At 45.5% G+C, this 21,647-nt stretch overlaps 1 protein-coding gene across 1 annotated transcript in view; it reads left to right on the forward strand.

Moving 5' to 3' along the window:
• PC (pyruvate carboxylase) overlaps positions 1–21,647 on the forward strand; it is a 525,492-nt gene that overhangs the window by 271,312 nt on the left and 232,533 nt on the right. Inside the window, exon 9 of the mRNA XM_088442518.1 lies at positions 12,492–12,654. Coding sequence (XP_088298644.1) covers positions 12,492–12,654 — 163 coding nt within the window. The remainder of the gene's footprint in view (positions 1–12,491; positions 12,655–21,647) is intronic.

Raw genomic sequence — 21,647 nt, forward strand, 5'->3', positions numbered from 1 at the left:
TGCCATCGGCTACAGTCCCATCAGGGTCTGGGACTTTGTCTTTTCGGCCCTGTGAGGCCAGGGTAAGTCTAAAATACAGCTTTCCAAGACAGTCAGTAGCCAGGAAATCTGCTCAGCCATAAGAACAGGCTTAGAGTACAAGACGTCCTACTCCCAAGTTGGACTATAAGCCTTCAGCCTCACGGGACGGGCCTCCTCTCGGGAGCCCCCAGAGTTGGAGGCCGGCTTCTCCAGTTCGCCCAGTGCTGGTGTCTGACCACCACGGACACTGGGGTAAGAGAAGTATTTTCTTGAAGGTATGTCCTCTCTTCCCGGTAAAAGCCTCCCAGACGGTTTTTCGTTACAGGTCTTCTGTCAATTCAGGACAAGGCCCTGTAATTTTTGAGGGTGTTACACTCTATGCTCCAGGCAGGAGTTATAGTACCTATTCCGTTGCCCCAAAGGGGAACGAGGTATTACTCCATCCTCTTTCTGGTACAGACACCCAATGGGGCTTACCAGGACATTCTCAACCTCGAATCCTTCAACAAATTCTTAAGGGTTCCTCGGTTCGGGAGAGGGACCCTGCATTCCATCATTCAATGGAGCCTGGGAATTTTGTGGTGTCGTTGGATATATTCAGGGTGACTACCTGAATATCCCTCTTATCTTAGCACACCAGTGTTTTCCTCAGGTTTGCAGTGGTCGATAAGCGTTTCCAGTTTCTGGCATTGCCCCTTGGTCTGGCCTCCGCGCCTCACGGTTTACCAGGGTCATGGTAGTTATGGCAGCCCACCTGCGGATGTAGGGGGTCCGCTTGTTACCCTATCCGAGTGACCTCCTGTTGTTACCACGGTCTCCAGAGATACTTCAGTGCCATATGCAACGGACAATATCTGTGTTGCTACGTTAGGGCTGACTGATAAACTGGAAATGGTCCTCTCTGATTCTTCAGAGGATGCTTCATATCCCAACATCTGAGGATCTTTGTGATTGAGGAAAAGATCTCTGCAGGCAACTGCGTACCTTTGCCTGTAATGCAGAGTCACCGAGTGTCTATTCACTTGGCAATGTGGTTCCTGGGTTCCAGGATGTCGCTGTTCGACATGGTGGAGTACCCAGCTTCACTCTAAAGAACTTGATCCTCTCCGGATGGGATGGGTTGCCCCATAGGATAAAGTCAATAGGCTTTCCCCGGAGGTTTGTCTCTCTCTGGCCTGGGGGCTGCAGAAAGCTCACCTAAACAAGGGGCACCCCCTTTGGGATTGCGTACCGGGTCCTTCTGACGACGGACGCCAGTATCTGTAGCTGGGAAGCAGTGACGGGTCCACACTTGTTCCAGGGCAGGTGGACACCAGTAGTTTTTGCGCTTCCCATAAACATCTGAGAACTCTGAGCAGTATTCAAGGTTCTCCAGCATGCAGGACAGGTCCTCCACGGAAATACCGTGCAGGTACAGTCTGACAACGCCATCATGATGGCTTATGTAAGCCACCTAGGAGGTTCCCGAAGTCAGGCGACACTAACAGTGGTGTCCCGAATTCTGGCTTGGGTGGAAGGCTATATCCCTGCCGTCATTCATTTAGGAATCCTCAGATGGAAAGCAGGCTTTCTCAGCCGTCAAGACGTGCATTCAGGGAAATGTCCTCTTTATCAGGAGGTGTTCAATCTTCTGGTGAACAAGTGGAGCCTTTCAGAGATGAGACTCTTCTGATAGACGTAGGTAGGTCCAGTGGACCTTCCAAGTTGTGTACCTCGTCCCTCCGTTATCCCTTCTTCCTCCAGTAATAGCAAGAAGGAGGCACGCTCCTGCTGATAGCTCCAGCATAGGCCAGATGGCACTATTACTCAGATCTTCGGAGCCTCTCAGTTAACACTCCGAAGCTGTTGCCTCTACGCCCGGACCTGTTGTCTCAGGATCCTGGCTGATACCCAGACCTGGGTTGTCTGTCCGTGACGGTGTGGCGGTGGAGACTGCCCTCTTAAGCTCTAGGAGTTTTTCCAGCTCTATAGTTAACAGGGGCTCTGTCCATGCTAAGAGCTCGGAACTTTTTATCTGCAAGAATTTACCATTAGGTATGGTATACTTTCTTTCAGGTGTCGCCCTAGAGGCTAGGCTCCTCTGGTATTCCGGATATCCACAGGTTGGCTTTCCTACAGGTGGGCTTAGATAACGGTCTTCGCCTTGCTTACCTGAAGGTGCAGGTTTCTGCCCTGTTAGTATGGTTTCAGTGTAGGATTGCTACTCTTCCTGATGTCCGCACCTTTGTGCAGGGTGTACGTTATATTCAGCATCCCTTTGTTCCACCTGTGGCTCCTTGGGATTTGGCTGTGGTCCTTAGGGCTCTCTGAGGACTGCCATTTGATCCACTGGGCTCAGTGGATTTCAAATGGCTTACGGCTAGGACTGTATTCCTTCTGGCTCTTAATTTGGCCAGTAGGATCTCAGAATGGGAGGCTCTGTCATGTAGACCTCCCTTTTTCTCATCTTTCCTAGGAACAGGGCAGTGCTTGCCTTTGTCTGCTGGTGAGGCCTATTTGGCTGTGGTACGGGCGCTAAGAATTTAAGTTGACCGTACCAGTCCATTTAGGAAATCAGACTCTCGGTTTTGTCCTTTCTGATTTCCATAAAAAGGGTTGGCCTGCCACTACGCTAACTTTGGCAGGATGGATTCACAGGTCTTCCTGTTCCATCCTCTATTAAAGCTCTTCCACTAGGTCTGTGGGTCCTTCGTGGGCAGCTCGACGTGGCGCCTCAGAGGTGATTGGCAGCCACGTGGTCATCTGTCCATATTTTTGTAAGGTATTATGCTTTTGATACCTTCGCCTCTCAGGATGCTTCCTTTCGGCGGCGAATTCTCCTTACAGCACAGGAGCGTTCCCACCCTTAAAGGATACTGCTTTGGGACATCCCCAAGGTATCCTGTGGATACCCTATGGACCCTGATGTAGAAAATATGAGATATGGTAAGAACTTACCCTTGTTATCTCTATTTCTACGAAGTTCATAGGGTTCCACAGGACTCCCGCCCTGTCGCACCTGTACTGCAGATGGGCTTTGATCTGGTCACCGGTTTCTCCGTCTCCTTCTAGTGAGAATGTGATTCTTGTGTGTTCCAGACTGTCTTCTCTCTCTTTTTTGTTCCTGCTCCTGCCTATGGCTTGTTACGAAACTGAGTGGCCTGAGGCTCGGGGGCGGGGTATAGGAGAGGGACCCCAGTGCATCCTGGGAGGCTGAAAATTTTACTCTGTGGTGCCTGGATGTCTGCCGCCATCACCTATACCCCAAGGTATCCTGTGGAACCCTATGGACTTCGTAGAAATAGAGATAACAAGGGTAAGTTCTTACCATATCTCATATTTTCTACATCAGGGTCCATAGGGTATCCACAGGATACCTTGGGGGTATAGGTGATGACGTCAGGCATCGTGCACCATGGAGTTAAATTTTCAGCCTCCCAGGATGCACTAGGGTCCCCCTCCTATACCCCGCCCCTGAGCCAAGGCAACCCAGTTTTCGTTGGTGCCCGGCTCGGAGTCGGATGCACCTGTTTAGAGGGGGGCTAAGGATTAGCCCCTGAAGTTTCTTTGCAAGCAGCTGTGGCTGCTCATCTGGAAGTACAGCACGGACTGTCAATGCTGACGTCCATGCTGTCTTCCCTACCCCCCCGCCAGTACCAGAACGCCGGTACTGATCCGGGGATGCTGGTAAGCATCTGGGGTCACAGCGGTGACCCCAGATTTTGGGACCATAGCCAGATTCAAGGGGGCAGCAGGTAAGCAGCGGGGTCCCGCGGTGGGTCCCTGCTGAACACATGGTCCACAGTCCCCAGGCAGGGGGCTCCCTTGGGACTGGCTGCAGCGTGGAGCCAGGTAACTAACCTGCACTTCCACTACCCCCCTGGGACAGCGGACCGCGGCTGAGCAGTAGCGCTGCGGCGCCCCAGGGGTTAATTGCATGCCAGGGGAGCGCGCCTTCCCTGTACACAGCCGGCGCCTCCCCCGCTGCACACAGCCCTCTCTGCATCTGCTGACTGGCCCTGTAGCAGCGCTCCTCCCCCAGGCCGGCCTCCTCTCTGCTCCTCGGTGGCCATCTTTGCTGAAGCATGGTGGACGCTGGTGATCGGTGGCATCATGGTCTGGGTCCCCCGGCATACCTCTCCTCCGTTGGTTGCAGGTCTGTGTATGCAGCGCTGTGTCCTACCAGGCTCTGTGTCTGCGTAGTTGAGGATCAGCGCTGATAGTGCAGGAATTGATTTCTTTGCATTGTATGTGACTTCTGCTAACGTCTGCTGCCTGTACTTTCACTTCTACTGTCAGCCTTTTTCACTGTCCCTGCTCTTCTTCTGCTAAAGCCCTTGCGGTGCGGTGATTGCAGGGCGGTTCTCCCACTATACTAACGAGTATTAGTGAGAGGGGTCACATACTTACCATCATGTCTGAGAGTGACTTTCCTCTCCAGCTTCTGTGTACTACGTGTAAGGTACCAATAGTGGAGGGGGAGGGTAACGCGGAGGGGCTATGTCGGCAGTGTTATTTATTGGCGCGGCCGATTACTGTCACGGCTCCAGTACAGGAACCGCCCTGGGCTTGTTTCACCAAAGCGCTTACAACCCTTGTGGGCCAGTTAGCTCCGCAACCTGCGTTCCCTCAAATGGGATTGTCCCAGCAGTCAGTGGTGTCGTCACCCATACAGGGTTTCCCGAGACAATTGATGGTACCAATCGGTCTCCCGATTTCCCCTCCCCAGGTCTCTCAGGAGCCTGCGTGGGTTAATTTACTGACAAGTTCTGTACAGCACTTGTCGGACGTGTTATGGGGGGAGTCTGTGTTGCGGCCACATAAGCGGCCGGTGGCGTCTTTGTCCGCTCCTTACGAGGATGACGACGGGACGTCTGATGACGGGGAGATTCTGGATCTTTCTGACCAAGAACCTCTCCGTACTAAAGAGCCGGATGCTAAGTCCAAGGTTTATATTCCTGGCCTTATTCGGGCAGTCCGCACGGCTTTAGTGATTGAGGATGAAGATCCTTCGGTGTCCAAGTCAAAATATGCCTTTTTTTAAGGATATTAAGGATGACGCCACAGTGTTTCCTCTTTCGGGTCAATTAGTAGATCATTTAGAGGAGGCGTGGAAACACCCTGGTAAACGGCATCAGCCTCAGAGACGCTTGGCGGTGGCTTACCCGTTTGCAGACAACTATTTTTCTAAGTGGGAATCCCCGCCACAGGTGGATTCCCATGTGACACACCTGGTCCGAAGTGCCACGCTGCCCATGCCCTCCATGTCCTCCTTGAAGGATGCCACGGACCGTAAGGTGGAAATCTGCCTAAAGTCCATAGCCAGAGCTATGAAGCGACGGGCAGATAGTTTGGAGGAATCTTTCGATTCCGACTGTTCGGCTGAACAGACAGAGTTGGTAGGCAATCTCCGGGATTCGGCCACTTACATTAATGAAGCGGCTTTACATATCAGTACCCTGACGTCTCGGACTTCTTCGGCAGCTGTGGCTGCTCGTCGCACCTTATGGTTATGGCGTCCCATTTGGTCCGGATCTGGACAAAATTGTTGCCACGTTGGCGGCAGCCAAATCGGCATGTCTCCCGTCTGCTGCAGTTCCTTCCAGTTCAGGTACGTCGGCCTTACAGGGCCCAGGGTAGGCCTAAAGCACAGTCTTTTCCCCAACAGGCTGGCCCCAAGAAATTGGCCAAGCCCCGAAAGCAGGCCTGGAGTACCAGACGTCCGGCCCCTAAGTCCGATGACAAACCTGCGGCCTGACGGTCCGGGCCTCCCTTTGGGGGATCCCAAAGAAGGAGGCCGCCTGCTACAGTTCGCCCAGTGTTGGTCGGTAACTACGACAGACAGTTGGGTTCACGAGGTGGTTTCTCACGGGTCTGCCCTCTCCTTTCGGCACAGGCCCCCATCCCGATTCTTCACCACGGGTCCTCCATCAGACCGGAACAAAGCCACGGAACTGCGGAAGGTTTTGCTCACTATGCTCCAGGCTGGAGTTATAGTGCCTGTTCCTTTCTCCCAGAGGGGCCTGGGTTTCTATTCCAATCTGTTTTTGGTGCAGAAACCCAATGGGTCGTACCGTCCGATCCTCAATCTCAAAGCACTCAACAAGTCCTTGTGGGTGCCGAGGTTTCGCATGGAGACCCTACGGTCCATCATTCTGGCACTGGAACCTGGGGATTACATGGTGTTGTTGGACATACAGGACACTTACCTGCATGTCCCTATTCTTTCGCGCCATCAACAGTTCCTCAGGTTTGCAATCCGCAACAATCACTTCCAGTTCCGGGTGTTACCTTTTGGCCTTGCGACAGCACCACCTGTGTTCACCAAGGTTATGGCGGTCATGGCGGCTTCCCTGCGACTGCAGGGAGTCCGCATGTTGCCGTACCTGGACGACCTTCTGTTGGTAGCAGGATCTCCGGAGCTCCTTCTACGCCACTTGGACCTCACGATTGCGGTACTGCAACAGCACGGCTGGTTAATAAACTGGCAGAAATCCACCTGATCCCGTCTCAGAGGATTCTACACCTCGGAGCCTTATTGGACTCCAGGCAGCAAAGGATCTTTGTGACGGGGAAAAGATCTCTGCCTTAAAGTTGAGGGTGCGCTGTTGTCTGCAGAGTCGCCATGTCTCTGCACTCGGCGATGAGGTTACTGGGCTCCATGGTGTCAGTATTCGACATGGTGGAATGTGCCCAGTTTCACTCCAGACCTCTGCAGCAATTGATCCTGTCCAAATGGAATGAACTGCCTCAGAGTCTAAAATCCCAGATGATGGTGCTCACTCCGGCAGTTCGCCTGTCCCTAGCCTGGTGGCTGCAGACGACCCATCTCAACAAGGGTCGTCCATTCTGGATGGCGGACTGGGTCCTGTTGACAACGGACGCCAGCCTTCGGGGCTGGGGAGCAGTCACGGGTCCACACTTGTTCCAGGGCAGGTGGACTCAGGCAGAAACGGAGCTTCCAATAAACATCTTGGAACTCCGCACGGTTTTCAATGCTCTCCAGCAGGCACATCGGGTTCTCCAGGGTCGCCACCACCATGGCCTACATAAATTGGCAAGGAGGAACCCGAAGTCGGGCGGTGCTCGTAGAGGTGTCCCGAATCCTGGTTTGGGCGGAGCGCAATCTCCCGGCCATATCAGCGGTATTCATCCTGGGAGTCCTAAACTGGGAGGTGGACTTTCTCAGTCGCCAGGACGTTCATCCGGGGGAATGGTCTCTGCACCAATTTCAATTTCTGGTGGACAGGTGGGGTCTTCCAGAGATCGACCTCATGGCATCACGGCACAACAACAAGTTGCCAGTGTACGGGTCTCGCACAAGAGACAAAAAGGCGTCTCTGGTGGATGCTCTGTCCGTCCAGTGGACGTTCCAGTTTGCTTATCTATTTCCTCCGTTTTCCCTTCTTCCACGGGTAATCCGGAAATTCAAACAGGAAGGAGGGACACCCCTGTTGATAGCTCCCGCGTGGCTCAGGCGGCACTGGTTCTCAGACCTACAGAGGCTGTCCGTGGACATTCCTCTGCGGTTGCCGTTACGACCGGCCCTTCTGTCACAGGGTCCTTGTCTTCACCCGGACCTGACTCTGCTGTCTTTGACGGCGTGGCTGTTGAGACGGCCATGTTAAGGTCCAGGGGGTTTTCCAGCTCTGTACTGTGAACTATGCTAAGAGCTCGGAAACCATCTTCTGCAAGGATATACCATCGTGTGTGGCATACGTTCTTCCAGTGGTATCGACCGAGAGGTTATGCCCCTCGGGAGTTCCATCTGTCTAGAGTGTTAGCTTTCCTACAGGCGGATCTAGACCATGGGCTTCGCCTTGCTTCTCTGAAGGTGCAGGTGTCTGCCCTGTCCGTCTGGTTCCATCGTAGGATTGCTACAATCCCTGATGTGCGCACCTTTATGCAAGGTGTTCTTCGAATTCAGCCGCCCTTTGTTCCACCGGTGGCGCCTTGGGATTTAGCTGTGGTCCTGAGGGCTCTCCAGGGACCGCCGTTTGAACTACTGGGCTGAGTGGACCTTAAATGGCTGACAGCTAAAACAATTTTCCTTCTGGCCATCGCTTCGGCCAGACGTGTTTCTGACTTAGGGGCTCTCTCCTGTAGACCTCCTTTCCTGATTTTTCATGGGAACAGGGCAGTGCTGCGCACTCGTCCGGAATTTCTTCCAAAAGTTGTTTCACGTTTCCATATCAACGAGGAAATCGTTGTGCCGGCCTTTAACTCACCTGATCTTTCAGTGGGTAAGGCCACTTTGGACATTGTGCGGGCCTTAAGGATTTATGTTGACCGCACTTCTTCGTTTCGGAAGTCGGACGCCTTGTTTGTCCTCTATGGCTTCCGTAAAAAGGGTTGGCCTGCTTCAAAGCAAACTTTGGCAGGTTGGATTCGTATGGCAATTTCAGAAGCTTATCTTCATGAAGGCCTTCCGGTTCCATCCTCTGTGAGGGCTCATTCCACTAGGTCTGTGGGTCCTTTGTGGACAGCTCGACGTGGTGCCTCTGCAGTCCAGATCTGCAAGGCTGCCACGTGATCCTCTGTCCATACCTTTGTGAGGTATTACGCGTTTGACACCTTTGCCTCTCAGGATGCTTCCTTCGGGCGGTGGATTCTGCTTTCAGCACAGGAGCGTCCCCACCCTTGAAGGATACTGCTTTGGGACATCCCCAAGGTATCCCATGGATACCCTATGGACCCTGATGTAGAAAATATGAGATATGGTAAGAACTTACCTTTGTTATCTCTATTTCTACGAAGTCCATAGGGTTCCACAGGACTCCCGCCCTGTCGCACCTGTGCTGCAGACGGGCTTTACTCTGGTCACCGCTTTTTCCATCTCCCTCTGGTGAGAATGTGATTCTTGTGTGTGTCCAGATCTTTCTTCTCTCTTCCTTCTCCTCCTCCAGCCTATGGCTTGGTACGTAACTGAGTTGCCTTGGCTCGGGGGCGGGGTATAGGAGGGGGACCCTAGTGCATCCTGGGAGGCTGAAAACTTAACTCTATGGTGCCCGATGCCTGACATCATCACCTATACCCCCAAGGTATCCTGTGGAACCCTATGGACTTCGTAGAAATAGAGATAACAAAGGTAAGTTCTTACCATATCTCATATTATCTGTTATCAGACTGGTCTGTGGGTCAAAATGTCCATTGCCTAGGAAATAGAAGAATTGTATTACTTTTAATTTACTGTTCTTGAGATACTCTAATGTCCTCATAATTTGAGTTAATAAATATTTGAGTCTTCCTCTGAGTAAAGTCAGGCAAAATGAACACCTTTTGGAAGTTATTATGTAGTGTGATTCCTCCTTCCCTAGAGTGTCTTGAAAATCTTCTTAAGTTGTCCTGCAAAACATAAACTCCTACCACAGGGGGTAATATCCAATTGGCAAAGTTTTTTAAATTAACCATAATTCTTCTATTTCCCTTTTCAATTCCATGACAGCCATAATATATGGAATGTCCATAAGCAAAATGTAACGGTAGAGGGTGTATTAAGTATAATCAACAGTACAAGTGCAAAGAAACTTCAAAACCGTTTTCATTAACCACTTACAGATGTGTCCACATACATCTATCCTCTGTGTGCTACAAGTCGCGTTACACATAAAACGTGAGCACCGTGCCGCTTGGTAGTGCATAGCCACCATCTCAAAGACAGAATACATGGGTTTTGAAGCTATAATTGATCCCTAGTGCAGAAGATCTAATCAAGTTGGCAGAGGCCAAAAAATTTCTTAAAGCTTTCCCTATTTCACTGTAAGCGGTTGATGGCTTATCCAAAACAGAAGCACTGCCATGACCTCTACTGCTTCATTTGCTGAGACTGAAGATAAGCAAGATGCAGAATTTTGGCAAGTCTTTCTTCTGACAGACCCGGTGCTGTTTTGGCTGTTTAAGCTGTTATGACTAAGAACTGCAGTTGATGGCACTTCGCTGTATTGATGATCCAACCACGTTCCTGACGGAACTTTATCATTCGGGTTGTTCTGTGTTGGTTAAAGTGCTCTGGTTTTCCTTTTTCAAGAATGTTCTCCAGAGAAGGGCATATTGTGATGTTCCTGAGAGCACTTATAAGAACTACCAGCCCTTTGGTAAAGGTAGATGGTGAGTCTGAACATGAGTCAAATTAACTGAAAGTGATGGAAATTCTGAGAACTAACTAAGAATGTAGCCATATGCAAATTATAGCTCTATTGAGAATAGCAAGTCTCCTTCCTCTACTGTCTTGAGAATGGCTGTACTGACTCTTTGGAAATGCCTTGTGTAACTTCATTGATTGAGCCACCTCAGATCAACATTCCCATGCTCTGTCTTAAAGGAATAGATGCTGGAGCTACTCTGTGTCAAAGGAACAGTAGAAATTCCCTCTGGATTAGAGTGGGATTCATCTTGTACCCTTGGTTGATTATGTCACATATACATTGATCTTAAATGGTGAGCACCACCTACTTTGAAATACTGCCACCCACATTACTTCGGAGGGTGATCTAGAAAAGAGTAGTAATTAAGGATGTACCCCCATATTAATGTTACTTATTCCTGAAGGGCCACCAAACTACAGAAAATACTGCTTCCCTGGCTGACAGCTTTGTATTTCTCTGGCATGCTGTTGAGAACTTCTACTAATCCTATCCTGTCACAAGTGATGGGATTTACTTCCAATGACTGTGTGATTTATTGCATCCAGCTTTTCTCCAACAAATGAAAACATGGTTAAACGGCACTTTATCGGTGGGTCTGCCACTCAGAAGGATCTTCCAGTAACTACTTCTCTACTCCCTTCACTGGCTGCCTGTCAGATGGTGAATTGCTTTCAAGATTGGATTAATAACTTACAAAGCCCTTCATGACCATGGCCCAGGGTACCTGAAGCAACTTCTGATTCCCTACTGTCCCACTCGATTACTGCGATCCGTTGACGTTTGACTATTAACAGTACCTACAATCTCACGGAATTCGTCTGGGGGTCGAGCTTTCAGTTTTGTGGCTCCAACCTTATGGAACTCACTTCCCCGCACAGTTCGAGAGGCCTCCACTCTAGAATCCTTCAAAAATAGATTCAAGACTCACCTATCCACCCAAGCATTTCACTAATGTCCCTTGTTTAAGCTTGTTTTGTATTTTGTACTGTAAATGTAAAGCACTTTGAGTCCTTTAGGAGAAAAGCGCTATATAAATAAAATTATTATTATTATTACTTCTGGATGAAGAGATGAAGGCATGCAAGGATGCTTCACAAACAAAATCTATTCTTTTTGCATCACTTTATTGTTTTTAAACGATTTGCCAATATATGTTATTCCTATAAAGTGTCTCTGCCCATACTCAAAGCCACACCAGTCTTATGTACTGCTTCCGAGAGAACCTGAAGTTTCTTAAAATAAGAAAAGGGGTAAGACCTGTGCTTTCTAATGAGTATGTCAGTAGTGTGCATAGAACTCTGTATACATAAAGCAGGAGAGGTAATCTGCACTAACTGTGATCTAAATGGGAGTGATAAATTATGTAATGTTGTATAGAAAACAGACAGCGATGATGTGATAAACATTGTATTTATTTCTAATAGATATGTTGCTCTATGGGGGCAATGCAGGCTGCTAAGGGTGTCTTTGTAGTGGGAATTGAGGATGTTCAGATCCCACTTATCAGAAAAGTTAAATCAATGATGTAATGGTGTGGTCACTGGGATTTCTCAGGTGTATGCCTTTGGAGAGCACCCTTTGCTGTGGTAAGTACTATAATTTCTGGGTCATGACCATTTGAAATTAGATGCTCGAGCCTTTGCAACTGCGTGCGCATGCCCTGAAAATGTTCACGACACGCCTGCATTTGTCGCCAACCCTCCTTGCCATTGTCACCCACAAATGGTCCCTGTCTATCAATCACTTTGTAAATAAATCCTCTCTGCGATTACCGACCCAATACCATCACGGCGCATGTGCAGTAGACAAAATATTGTCCATTTGAGAAAACATCAACATTGAATCCATCTCTGAATCAGGCCTGAATGTATAATGATCTAAAAGCTTCAAAGAAAGCACCCCTAAGAAGGGGCTTACCTAGGGAGGGTTCTCTACTGCTCAGGCTTCACATTGTGGGAATCCTCCTTCAAACTGCAGTTTCTAACAAGGCATTTCCCCAGCATTTTTCAGCTTCCTCATCTGTCAGCATATGGTGCGACCCTAAAGTGATGTCATGCAGGTGCTGGTGAACTCCTGTGGTGCTTTTTTACTAATAAAGAAAAAGTTGGATCTAGCATCCGAAGGGCGCCATCTCTCTCCCCCTCGCTAAGAAAACAAATACTTTATAGTAAAACTCAGCTGAGAGAGAGGTAGAAGACACCAAAAGGGAAGAGCAGTATTACTTTATACCTCAAAGGGGCAATTCTGGTGGCGAGTTGATCCATAAGTTCATTTTTTTTTTTTCTTCTAGGGAACAATGTGCAAAAAATTTAAAAATATAATTACGTTTTTAATCTTTTTTTGTAGTGTTGACCTGGTTCACGCTCAGATTCATGTGGCAGAAGGAAAAAGCTTGCCTGACCTAGGCCTGAAGCAGGAAAATATCCGTATTAATGGCTGTGCTATTCAGTGCAGAGTCACCACAGAAGACCCAGCCCGTGGATTCCAGCCAGACACTGGCAGAATTGAAGTAAGAAAACTGCTGTGTTTAATATCTCACTTTGAAATCTACTACTTGTTTTCACAGTTTTCCATAATTCTTATTATTGAAGTCTCTTGATGGTGATGAAAAATATAACTTCGAGCTGAAATCCGGTAGCCGCGGTAAAATCTGTTTACCGCGGCTTGATTTAAAACGCGCATATCGTGTGGTTATTTTGCTTACAGTGCATATCTGTCGGAAAAGGCTTATTCCGGCTGTCGCGCGGTAATTCTTGCTGGTAATACCCACGTTCAGTGTGTGGGAACAAATAGGGTAATCGGTCTTTACCCCCCCAAAAAAGTGCAAAGTAATTTTGGATAATATTATAAAAGTCTGTCAGTGGCCAAAAGCATGTGTGGCTCTTAAATGTGTCAGATGGCTGTTTTTGCGTTTTTCAAATATTAGAAATGTTTTTCTGCCAACTAAATGGATTGCATAAAAAGCCTTTAAGTAGATTTCTGTTTCACTTAAAATGTTGTTAAAACACCTGTAACTCCCAACTGCAAGCTTAAAATTACCTGTCCCATCCATACAGTACACCAATATACCTGCCCAACATCTTTTAACCCATTATTCAGCATTTAAAATAATTTTTCTCCATAAATGACATAATTATTGGCCAAATTAAGCTAATTAATAACTTCTTGAAGCCTTAGTAATCATTAAGGGGTGGGTCTGTCTTAGGAGTTCTGAACCAAATCCTGACCTTTTTACCTTTTAAAAGTAAGATTTTCACCTGCTCAGGGGCTGCAAACAAAAATCCACGGTAAACTCTATGGAGAGTTAATGCAGGTTAACTTGCTTGACTAATCAAATAGCTAAAAATCTGCGCCGGCAGGGTTAAGTCACATGTACCCGCGTTATCGCGGCTAATTAACTTTAGCCCTTAGAGCAGTGATTCCCAACCTCGGTCCTCAAGGCACACTAACAGTCCTGGTTTTAGTGATATCCATGGTTAAGCATGGATAGTTAAGTCAAAATAACTGAGGTACTAATTAAGTCAGCTGTGCTCAAGTATGGTTATCCTTAAAACCTGGACTGTTAGTGTGCCTTGAGGACCGTGGTTGGGAACGCCTGCCTTAGAGCAGTGGTCGAGGAACAGGGGTAAATTACCCCACATGGTGTAAAACTGAAATTCCTAGGGGTAATGGATGCAGGGCTGGAGGTACACGTGAACCGGGTGCGCCGCTGCACTCGGCGACAGTGACCTCCAGCTCGGTGCCGCAGGGAGGCTCTAAGCCGGACACCCGCTGTGATGTTATTACCAGCGGGCACCCGGCTCCTTCCCTGCAGCGCCGCGTTAGCCGGAGGCTGGAGTTTTCTTCTGAACTCCAGCTTCCGCTCTCCCCAGCAGCCGGGCGGACAGGACGGCGGCGGATGCAGGAGCGGGCATTAAGGTTTTTTTGTTTTTTTTCTTGTACAAGTGGCACTACAGGGGCATAACTATGGGGCACTTCTACAGGGGCATAACTATGAGGGCACTGCTACAGGGGCATTATATGGGGGCACTACTATAGGATTTCCTTCCATTCAAATCAAGGTGGTAATGTCGGCTTATCTAAATATATTTTGGGGTAAAAGGTAAAAAAGTTCCCTGACCCCTAGCTTGTGTCGTTTCAGTTTTCTTCTTTTCAAATTTACATACAGTACTACTGTTTTAATACAAATATCTGTCCAATGGGACAAAAAAATGTTGGGGCACATCCACTAGACTATCAACTCCCTGTCCAATCTCTAAACGATTTTCCCTTGATTTTTTTCCTTGAAATTTTATCTTTCAGTCTGAACGATTTGCAAACTACCTTTAATAGATCAAGTGAAATTGACCTGCATGTTCAGTCGACTGACGAGACGATCAAACGACCAGCGGGAGCGCGCATCATTGATTGTTAACGACCAAACACTGCACGATTTATAAACGATTTTTGAACGATAACGACGTCGTTATCGTTCAATCATCTGCTAGAATCGTGTAGTGGATGCCCCCCTTAAGTGCAAACTTAGAATACATTTAAAAAAGTGAAAAGTGCAACTTGACTCAGAATAAAGCTGTCTGGAAATATCAGAACTGATTATTTCTGCAATAATAGAAATCACTCTACTCTTCAGTAGTGCACTGATTGGTTAAACCGATACAAAATGTATTATTGAAAAATAATGACACACTTTTTTTTAATCATTAATAGGAAGCAGTTTATGAGATAATTGACCTTAATGTTCTGTTAAAATCCGTTAAAATCTTAAAGTACAACCACTCCTAAAGTCCTCTGGTAACAAATATGGGGTGCCACTTATCATGGCCACATCAAAGTAATGTACTATTCCCACATACAAATAATGTTGTTTGGTCCCTGGGTAGAAATGTATGTGTTGATAGCGTCTGGTGAACCACTTGCAATTCCTAGAAGGGAAGCGTAATTGCTATTCTCAAATCACTCTTAATGGCAACGGCTCAGAATTTTGGGACCTAAACATAGTTGAAGCACTGTGGTCATCCAATAGAGTGTACTCTATTACATTCGTTCAGAATAAGAACATAGATTCCATATAACCGGGTCTCTTTAGGGAAACCCTGATGGCACGTGACAGTATCGTTACTTTATCAATCAGATCAGCTTTCAAATAAGGGGAGATAGTCTGGTGAACAGATTCCCTGCATTGGTAATCACAGTGGTCTATCGTGTGGATTTTTCAGTCAACTGCTTTAATTTGTAGGACTCACTGCATAAACCTTTAATATTTGACATCCCAGTAGTCTCCTGCTTTATGCTTTTGACAACCCATTGTAATTAGGTTACACATCTTTTCATAGTGAAGCTGCATATTTTAAGGGTGGTATATTAACCTATATGAGGAGGGTCTAGTGTTTCATTCTATAGCCTGGTTTTATTGAAAAACCTAAATCTTAAACTCCGTATTCTTTTTCACTACATTTCTTTTTGGATTGTCTTTTGTTTTCCCAAGTTTTTATTATTTTGATGAATAAGGCTATTGTCTTGTGAGAGGTTTATAGTAATACATATGAATATAACTTATATATTTTAAATAATACAATTTTGGATTAACCAGTCAGGGCACCACTAAAAAAAAAAAACATATTCTTTTTTATTTTTTTTATTTTGTCGTCTCTATGATTACAGTTTTATTACTCTGGCAGCATTTCCCAACAAATATTTAGCAACAAGTTGACCCTTATTAGTTATCCAATGCCCAATGATACAGATAACTTTAGCTTTTTTGTCTTTGTATTTCTGTAATTGTGTAACAGTGACAGGTTCCATGTCAACATCATTACTGTGTTGACGTTGTGATGTGGACATGATGACTGCATCCCATGGATACATACTCGCACAGTTTAACATGTGAAATGTGACATTACCTCTAGATTTGGACAACCTCATTTTACGGAATGTTCAGCTTAGTGTCAAATGTAATTAAATAACAATAGATTTTTTCAGCTAAACAAAAATGGATTTAGTATCGTACTGTATTACCTAAGAGAATTATATTTAGTCCCTCACTGTTTATCTTCTCATTGTGTTCAATGCAGTTTAATTTACACAGTAATTATTGGACCTCTGTTCTTTCATTAAAGCTACACTTACATTATACTGATTACATGTACATTAACAATAGACACATAATTGGTTTAAATAAAATTATTTTATCTCAGTTTACAAATATTTTTTTTTCAGTCATCACTTTCTGCAATGTTACTTCAACATTGGTATATATATATATAAAAAAAAAAAATCTTAATTTTAAGGATTTATATTATTCCACTACGCCATTTATATTATTCCATTAAGTCCTGTCAGAATTAAGATGGATTTCTGGCTCTCTCCCATTAACTGCTGATGCTGCTGTCAGTGCCTAAAAACCATTTGATTTATTTACCAGACACCTAATCATCAATATAATGTTTGCTAGGAACGTGGTGTTCCCCAATGAGGAGCAAGTGCTAAAATGTATGTCTTAGGCTCTTTGGCAGACCTGTATAAAATATATACTTTTCAGATCCTTAAATAAAAATCAACCTGGTAAATCTTGGGATATAGTTCTGGAGGTAATGAAACAGTTTTTTTACAGTTTGTAGTTTATTCAGCTCACTCCATGTTTGGCAATGATATTTCATGCAATTTATCTTCAGAATTTGGCATTAGGCGTTACCACTCCAGCTTCAAGCATAGTACATAGCATCTAAACAGTTGACAGACGTTTTCTCGGCTCTATAGCATATTTGACTACTCTCCCAGAAACTACAGGAGGCTCCCAATTTTTTGGGTAGCCCCCCACACCCCAGGAAGAGTAGGTACTCCTCCCGCATTATGTCCACTTTTTAGTGAAGTAGGCAGAATGTGGAAATTCTTACCAGGAATCCACGGTCTGTGGGGAAGGGGCGGGTCCCTATGATTGAGTCATTTGGCCCCACCCCTATTCAAAGATGCAAGATTTGCTGCATTTTGCAGCTAGGTGGTGGGGCCTAATGAAGCACATAATAATGCCCAACTCCCATCATCGAAGAAATGGTACTTGCTACCCACTCTCTAAAGCAGGGAGGGGAACCTCAGGCCCGGGGGCCGTATAAGGCCCCCAAAATCATTTGGTCTGGCCCTCAGAGCTTTTTTCTGCTAGCCTCTTCTGGCTAGCAGGGTGCCTAGAATGGCACCCTGCAGCCGAATCTATGCAGCAGTGCCTCCTGGAGCGTCCTTAGGACACTTCAGATGATCACACCGCTGCCCTTACAGCTCCCCGATGCATCCTCTGTTTGCTCCGGACATCACACAGAGGGGTGTGGCCTACACTGGGCCCGCAAATAATGTTATATGTATCAAAATGGCCCACGGCAGAAAAAAGGTTCCCCACCCCTGCTCTAAAGCCTCACACCTGCAGTAATGCGTAAATGTTATGTAGGCTCTATATTACCCCAAAACTTACTCCATCTCTCCATATTTGACTATCCTGACTTTCCACCTAAACGCACTAATAATTTGTTTTTTACAAAAAAAAAATGTGGAAAGCACCTTTAACATAACATTATGGTACAAAACAATATAAATCACACGTGAGCAGTACCTGTGTTTTTGTGCCTTTTATGAGTAAAAACATCAGCACTCATTTGTTATACTGCTGTATTCGGGGAGAAAAAGATGATTGTAACTACTGTATGCCAACATTGTTTTCTCCTGTTTCATATTTTTACCCAGTAGTGCTAATAAAATATATATATATATATATATATATATATATATATATATATATATGTATATATATATATATATATATGTATATATATATATATGTATGTATATATATATATATATATATATATATATATATATATATATATATATATATATATATAAAAATACACACACATATATAGGTTGAGTCTCCCATATCCAAAATGCTTGGGGCCAGAGGTATTTTGAATATCGGAATATATTCCGTATTTTGGAATGTTTGCATACCATAATGAGATATCTTTGGAATGGGACCCAAATCTAAACACAGAATGCATTTATGTATTATATAGACCTTATACACACAGCCTGCAGGTAATTTTATACAATATTTTCAATAATTTTGTGGCTCAAACAAAGTTTGTGTACATACATAAAATGAATTAAAGTTTTATATACACCCTATACACACAGCCTGAAGGTAATTTTATACAATTTTCTTAAGTTTTGTGCCTTAAACAAAGTTTGTGTACATTTATTTATTTATTTATTTATTACCAGTTATTTATATAGCGCACACATTTTCCGCAGCGCTTTACAGAGAATATTTGGCCATTCACATCAGTCCCTGCCCCAGTGGAGCTTACACTCTATATTCCCTATCACACACAGACACATACACACTAGGGGTAATTTTGTTAGGAGCCAATTAACCTACTAGTATATTTTTGGAGTGTGGGAGGAAACCGGAGTACCCGGAGGAAACCCACGCAAGCACAGGGAGAACATACAAACTCCACACAGTTAGGGCCGTAGTGGGTATCGAACCAACGACCTCAGTGCTGTGAGGCTGTAATGCTAACCATTACACCATCTGTGCTGCCCATTGAAGCATCATAAATCAAAGGTGTCACATTCTCAGTCATGCTCCTAATATATATATATATATATATATATATCAATCAGTATTTTGGAATATTTGGATATGGGAAACTCAACCCTGTATGTGTGTGTATATATATATATATATAACAAGTACATGGCAATATAGTGAAACCACTGCAGAGACAGATTTTATCTGCCCATGAATAGCTATGCTTGGCTTAAATTTATTAATATTAACAATACATTTTAGACATATTTAATGATTAATTATGTCTCCAACGAAGTGTAGTAAAATGTTTTGTAACTCTACATTCTTACTAATGTATTTATTAAATAAATCCCCATGCACAGTGATGCTGTTCTCCTTCAGCCTTTTGCTGTGTCTATTTTATTGTGCTGGACATCAGTAGGCAGCGGTGTGCTGCCTTGTTATCTGATGGTGTAGTCACAATGAGTCAAGTCTTAATTACTGTACATGTTTATTCTAGCGTAGAAGCACATCCTCAATGACTACAGATCAATAAGACTGGACGCGACACTAACTTGAACATTTTAATTTATTTTTTTCTTTATCTTTGACTAGAAGGGTTAAGAACCTTGGTATCAAAATCAGACTTTTTAATTCATATCAACAAAGCCAAGTAAAGTCTCTAATACTGTTGCTTAATAAAATAACCTAGTCCTATACACATGTTCGCGGGCAGCGATTTGTTTTGCTTTGTTATTTTCAAAATTAAAGTGTTCACAAATTAATGCTTGGTAAAATACAGGGTGGTAAAAGTCTTCATACATAGGGAAATGTAACAAATTATTATTATCATTTATTTATATGGCGCCACAAGTATTCCGCAGCGCCTTACAAAGTACATGAACAAATAAGTAACCAGTGACTTACAATACAATACAAAGCAGGACATGGACATGTATAATAAACATTGCTATATTAGCGACCTTTACGCCCACATAAGCAGCCGAGTGTTGGTTGCCCTAGTGGGGGGTAAGAGATTAAATTACAGTAGGGAGAAGCACAAGAGGGTAGAGGGCCCTGCTCGAAAGAGCTTACATTCTTTAAGGGAGGGGCAGGTGAACAGGAGTGACACAGATGGGGTAGGCGAGGAGGAAGGAAGATGTGGCAGCAAGTTAGGATGAGAGCTGGAAGGCTTTAATGAATTAGTGGGTCTTAAGAGCTCGTTTGAATGATTGTAGAGAGGTGCAGAGTCTGATGTGGAGACGGAGGGGAGTTCCAAAGGTGGGGAGCAGCGCGGGCAAAATCTTGGAGGCGGGAGTGGGAGGAAGTAATCGGCATGAAAGGCGGCGTGTATTAAGTAAATGAAGAGGGCGGACAGAAGAGTGAAGGGAGAGGAGATCAGAGATGTAAATGGGAGAGGAATGGGTGAGGGCTTTGTAAGTGAGTGTGAGAACCTTGAATTGGGTTCTGAAAGGGAAGGGGAGCCAGTGGAGGGATTGTAAGAGAGGGGAGGCAGATGTAGAGCGTTTGGAGAGGAAGATGAGCTGAGAAGCAGCATTGAGCACAGACTGGAGAGGAGAGAGATGGGATTTGGGGAGGCCAGATAGGAGAAAGTTACAGTAGTCCAATCTGGAGATGACCAGTGAATGCATGAGGGTTTTGGTGGCATCCTTGGTGAGAAAGGGTCTGATCTTGGAAATATTCTTGAGATGGAAACAACAGGACTGAGAGAGGTTCTGAATGTGGTTAGAAGGTGAGGGAAGAGTCCAGGATGACTCCAAGACAACGCACTTTGGGACTAGATGAGATAGTTATGCCATCTATTGATAAAGAAATAGTGGGACATGATGTTATGTGGGAGGGTGGGAAGACTATCAGCTCAGTCTTAGACATATTAAGTTTGAGAAATCGCTGGGACATCCAGGAAGAGATAGCAGAGAGACAGAGATACGATTCAGTAAAGAGGGGGAACGATCAGGTGAGGAAAGGTAGATCTGAGTATCATCAGCATAGAGATGATAATGGAGGTCAAAAGAGCAGATGAGTTTACCTAGAGAGGACGTATAGAGAGAGAATAAGAGAGATCCAAGAACAGGACCTTGGGGAACACCTACTGTAAGAGGCTGTGGTGGGGAGGAGTTGTCGTTAGAGGAAACAGAGAAGGAGCTGTCAGAGAGGTAAGAGGACAGCCAGGGAGAGTTGTCACGTAGACCAAGGGAGTGAAGAATATGCAGCAGTAGAGGGTGGTCCACAGCACACAGCAGCAGAGAGGTCAAGGAGAATGAGCAGGGAGTAGTGGCCCTTGGATTTGGCAGCAAGGAGGTCATTGCTGACTTTTGTGAGGGCAGTTTCAGTGGAGTGGAGAGAACAGAAGCCATACTGAAAAGGGTCAAGGAGGGAGTGAGAGGAAAGAAAGGTGGTGAGGCGGTTGTAAACAATACGTTCAAGGAGTTTGGAGGTAAAAGGGAGGAGAGAGATTGGTCGGTAGTTAGAGAGAATGTTAGGATCAAGGTTAGGTTTTTTATTCATGGGGGAGACAAGGGCAGGGCCGTAGCTAGGGTAGTGCGGCCGGTGCCATTGCACAGGGCACCACAGGTCAGGGGGCGCTGTTTGGACCTGTCAAATTTCTGTTTATTATCATTCTTGCTTGTAGCTTGCTCTTATTTCATCCCTAGTATCTCCTGGCCTCTCCTATCTCTTCACTGGCCCTTCCCCATGAAGCCATGGCCCTTTTTTGGGTGCATTACGTCCCTTTGAAAAATGAGGGGGGCACCAATGCTCTTTCTGGCACAGGGCACCAAAAAGTTTAGTTACGGCTCTGGACAAGGGTATGCTTGAATGCAGAAGGAACAGTGCCAGAAGAGTTATTGTAACTTTATTCTCAAAATAGGCTCTATAATGATGCCATTACTTTAAATACACATACGATGCGATTACCTTCTCAA

This window comes from Taudactylus pleione, unplaced genomic scaffold (genome assembly GCF_031769625.1).
Source record: "Taudactylus pleione unplaced genomic scaffold, aTauple2 ptg000313l, whole genome shotgun sequence".
In the NCBI taxonomy this organism is placed as follows: domain Eukaryota; kingdom Metazoa; phylum Chordata; class Amphibia; order Anura; family Myobatrachidae; genus Taudactylus; species Taudactylus pleione.